Source organism: Megalobrama amblycephala, linkage group LG1, assembly GCF_018812025.1.
Source record: "Megalobrama amblycephala isolate DHTTF-2021 linkage group LG1, ASM1881202v1, whole genome shotgun sequence".
NCBI classification, from domain to species: Eukaryota; Metazoa; Chordata; class Actinopteri; order Cypriniformes; family Xenocyprididae; genus Megalobrama; species Megalobrama amblycephala.
The window spans coordinates 72,365,178-72,369,848 of NC_063044.1; the positions used below are offsets into that span (position 1 = coordinate 72,365,178).

At 49.7% G+C, this 4,671-nt stretch overlaps 1 protein-coding gene across 1 annotated transcript; it reads right to left on the minus strand.

Moving 5' to 3' along the window:
• Positions 1-2,745: 2,745 nt before the first annotated feature.
• On the minus strand, positions 2,746-4,440 carry LOC125247288. Its single transcript, XM_048158553.1, has 4 exons — positions 4,027-4,440; positions 3,774-3,943; positions 3,428-3,682; positions 2,746-3,335 (listed from the first exon to the last, which is right to left on the minus strand). Exons 1-4 carry the CDS (start codon positions 4,382-4,384, stop codon positions 3,015-3,017), a joined length of 1,104 nt encoding a protein of 367 aa, XP_048014510.1. The 5' UTR covers positions 4,385-4,440; the 3' UTR covers positions 2,746-3,014.
• Positions 4,441-4,671: the final 231 nt, after the last annotated feature.

Genomic DNA, 4,671 nt, shown 5'->3' on the forward strand with positions numbered 1-4,671 from the left:
TTAAAGTTTCAACAGGAAAAAAGACCATAACTCTGGAACCCATAAAGCTATCCTAGCAGAACCGTCTAATCGAGTTCTACACACGGTTCAAATTTCAGAACGATCCGCCGCGTCTCCGCGGAGATATTCGACCAAAACGATCCGGCGCTTTTCAAAATGGCGGCCCCCTTAGAAAAGCGCTATTCTCAATGGCGGCCCCCTTAGAAAAGCGCTATTCTCGGCCATCTTTTGCTCATAACTCGGGAACGCAAAGCCCCAGAACGCTCAGACTTTGGTCAAAAATTCTCCTCTGCCCCACGACCTGAACACATCCGTCGCGGGCCCCGGGGACACCCCCTGGCGGATCGCGGATCCGCGGGGTCCCGAACTTTCGCGGGCTCTAGCTCCCGCGGGGGCCCCCGACCCCGGGGGCCGGGCTCGTTCGACGGGACACATCGAGCCCTTTCCAACAAGACCCTCCCCGAGCCAAGGGGTCGTTGCGTTCCCGAGATATAAGGCAAAACCTCCCAGACTTTGACCGCCCGTAACTCCAGGACCCCGGGGCCCAGGACCTCGGGGGAGGGCGCGTTGGATAGAGTCCCCCCGAGTCCTTCCTTTGACTTTAATTTCAGAATTTTCCTCCACAGCGTTCCAGAGATATGAGCTGAAAACTCCAGATATTCCACTTCCCAATAACGTAATGGCTGCCAGATAAGGGGTTTCTGGACACAGTGTTTATAGATGATGATGTTTCATATTTTGAATAAAGTTTTATGGATTAAACCCCTGTAACTGTACTAAGCACACTCTGTCGGATACATCCCACTAAGTTTCAAGTCGTCTGGGACCTTCTGGTACGAACGGGAGCCGGGAATACAAAGACATCCCATTTCCCCCATTACATAGTGGCCGCCAAATAATGGGTTCCCGGAAAAAGTGCTTATAGATGCTTTTTTACATTTTATATACATTTTTATGGATGAAACCACATGTGCCATGCTTGGCGCACTCATTCGGATGCATTCCACTGACTTTCAAGTTTGTTTTGCAGCCAAAAAAGACAAGAAGACAATTAAAAGAACCTTTTTTAATTTAAAAAACAAGCATAACACAATACAAAAACACAATATAGAGAACAAAACAAATTAAAAACACTACCAACTAAAATAAAAATCAACATCGACTGCCGACAACTCGTCGTGTTGGGCCGGTGGAAAAAGTTCATCTGAAACACAAACCATTTAACAATTTAAGTTCACTTATTGAGTAACTATTAGGATTATGATGATGATGATGATCAACCGATTCCTACTCCATATCTCCATCAGGCTCCGTTCCTGCTCCACGGTGTTCGGTGAGGCCGGCACCTGAGGAGGGGCCTCGGGCTGGGAGAAGTCGGGGACCAGGGGGATGGCGGGGTTTGTATCTCTCAATATTTTGAGCTTCCCCACGGTCACCGACCTCTCCAGTGACCTCACCGTCTCTGAGCGCGATGACTCCTTAAACATTATAAAAACAACATTTCAGTATTCTTTAAAACAGACAGCTATTTCATACATAGTTTTAGTTTAAGACTGACTTACCGACATGCCCCTGTGGCCTTTCTCCAAGTGACTTTTGGGGTATTTCACCAGCTTGCCGCAGAGTAGGCAAACCAGGTTGGCCAGCCTCACTCTGTGGCGGCCAAGCTGGGCCAAGAGTCCTCTCTGCTGTTCGTTGGCCACTTCGTGGACCGTCCTCAGATGCTTGCTTATGTTGACGATCCACGCGGGGCACATCAGGCACTTGACTGCTATATGAAAAGACGATTTTAATAGGAGAAAAATGAAAAAAACATGTTCGAACACAGTGTATGACGCAAAATGATTTATTACTGTGTCATAAACGATTCATAACACTTTGTGATGGCACAAGGAACTAGGATCACAGAATAGATCAACTTACCGGAGCTGTATCTTTTCGGCATGATCTGTAAAGGGAAAAAAAAAAAAAAAATTATTGTAATTTTATAACATTAATAAATTACTGTACGTGTGTAGTTGTTTTTTTTTTTGAGAAAAGCAGGCAACAAATATAACATCTAGAGACTGCAAGCTTTCAAATGATATATAGTTTGATAGTATTACTGTAGGTTTAGACTAAGATATGACTGTTTTAAACATTTTTTACTTGTTTTATTGCAGTGACCTTCCAGGACCTTGGCTCAAATAACTCACCTGGCTGCTCAGGTTTAGGCCCAAAAATACATGTGTACGGATTATAATTTATAAGAATCTCACGATACAGCTTTATGAGCGGCGTGTACTGGTGAACTAACCCCAACTGTACCGATGGATGTCGAAAAATGTACAGACGTGCCATTTATAATAACACTTAATTGCATAAATTAAGAAAAGTATGACAGATTATCTCACCTTTCGTGATGAGTCAGCATCAGTAATGAGATCCACAAAATGGAGGTAGTTATACTCCCCATTGTTAACCAATAGCAGCCCTTGACAACTAATCACCTGTCCATGAACAGGGAACGCCCACTAATCAAAAATGCCCCGCCCACTTTTAATTAAAATAATTTTTTTTCTTTTTTTTTTTTAGCATATTTTTAGTAATATTATTTTTTTTATATTTTTTTTATTTATTTTTTTTTTCAGTTTTTTTTTTTTTTTGGGTCAGTATTATTTTGCCCTCAATTGTTTTTAAATTAAACGTGTATAAAAAAAATGTGTGTTGCATCATAAAAAGACATGACAGTAGGAACGTTTGGAACATTTATTCAACAATAAAAAACACAAAAAGAACACGAGAACACAATAAACAGAACAATAAAAAAAAGGCAAATAAAAATTTTAAAGAAAACGGTTTGTTTCCATGCCCTCTTGGCAACCTTCAGCAGCATCATCCGCTTCAGGGGTGATAGGTGAGCCCGAGGGAATCCCTTCTTCTTTGGCGTGCCCTGTTTGTGCCGCTTGGACGGCGTAGTCGTCTCCTGAAAAGAAAAACGAGAAAGAGTCAGCAAACACACAACGCACAAACGGTTAAACGAGCCCCCACCCAGTGAGAGAAGAAGGACTTATGGAAGCGGATTCCCCCGGGCGTTGCTCCCCCGACGGGCTGCCAGAGGGCGACGGGCTGGAGGAGGTGGGCGGGCTGGTGGCAGGTGCCCGGCGCTTGCCCGAACTCTTTGCCGGCCTTTTCCCCGACTTGGTCTTCGGGGACCCCGGGGCGGCGTCCTCACCCTCCTCGAACAGGCGGCGGTGTTCGGCCGCCTGCCTGGCATCCAGGTTCAGGGCGTAGAACCGGTCGGCACATGAACTGCGCCACCTTCTGCGATCCCCCGGGGTGTGCGAGTTCTTGGCCTGCACGGAGAGAGGAAAGCACGGTTAGAAACGACAAACGCACACACGTCAGAAACTCAGAAACTGGCGGAAAGCCGCGGGGGAACGCTTACGTGAGTGGCGATGGAGGTCCTGATGTCCTTAAACGTCGGACTCCCCGGGAGGCCCATCCCAGCCCATGCCTCCTGAAAGTATTGATTCAGGTTCTTGCACGAGCTGGGCTTGGAGGTGAAGAAAAAGTAGTGCGCGTGTTCACCTCCAACCAAGTAGGGCCTCATGTCCAGGAAGTCGGCCAGCCACCCGTACTCCTCGCCACTCAAGGCCAGCTGTGCCGCCCCGAAGGCCTGGTTGGTCTTATGAGTCGAGATCTGCGGAAACAGAGACAAGCGTGTGGCGTGAGAGGGAGAACCGTGAATGGGAGAGAGAAGGAGAGAGAGAGAGAAAAACAAAAGCACTCACGTTGATCACGAAGCACCCCTCCTGCGATCCGGTCTTGGCCGCCTCCACCTCCGCAATGGTCATGTTTTGGAACACCCCACCGCGATGGCCGTAGATACAGGCCAGGTAGGCGGTGAGGTGCCCGTAGAAGGACCAATGCAGGGCCCTGTTGGCCGTCTCTCTGAGACGGGCTGCGAGAAAAGAGAGAGAAGCGTTAAGTGTCGAGGCGCGTGCGAGGTCGGAGAGACGAGTGTGAGAGGAGGCAAAAACTCACCCAGGATGTCAGGGATGGCGGCCTTGGCAGAGGCGACGCACTGGCGGAGAGTGGCCTTGGCGATGAGGCGGCCCTCCTTGGCCTGTTTAACCCTCACCTCGTGCATGACCACTTTCCGCCGCACTGACCGGATCGTCTTTATCTCCCGGTTCAGCCCCACCATGACCGTCCGGGAGAGTCGGCAGGTGGGCGGCGGGGTCTCTTCCACGTAGGCCAGGAACTGGGCCACGTTTTTGAGATAGTGGTGCACAGTCGGCTCCGCGATCTTGGCCTGGTTCAGGCTGTTGTGCCAAGACCACATCCTCGCCGTGTGGTTGAGGAAGCCCAGGCTGGCCAGGTCCGTCTGCCCCGCCGCCATGTACCCAATGAAGTGGGTACATGGCGGCCCCCTCCTGGTGGCTCCGGTACTCCTCGAGGAGGACGTCTGCGAAAAGAAAACACACAATGGGGTCAGAACAGAGAGAGAAACTTTGGCCGCAGAGCGAGACGGGGAGAAGCGACAGAGCGCGGTACTCACTCAGGGCCGCCACGTGGTCCGGGAAGGGGTGCTTCTCCGGAGAGGAGGAGTAGGAGGTCGACGCCTTGGCCGGCGGCTGGGGGGCGGGGGCCTGGGGACCCGAGTCTTGGCAGGCTGGTTCCTCCTCC

Coding starts and splice junctions, on each gene's coding strand:
- LOC125247288 (XM_048158553.1), bottom strand. CDS start 4,384: ATGGCGGCGGGGCAGACGGACCTGGCCAGCCTGGGCTTCCTCAACCAC. Junction 3,683..3,773: donor AGGGGTGCTTCGTGATCAAC/GTGAGTGCTTTT, acceptor CTGTTTCCGCAG/ATCTCGACTCATAAGACCAA. Junction 3,336..3,427: donor GGACCTCCATCGCCACTCAC/GTAAGCGTTCCC, acceptor CTCTCCGTGCAG/GCCAAGAACTCGCACACCCC.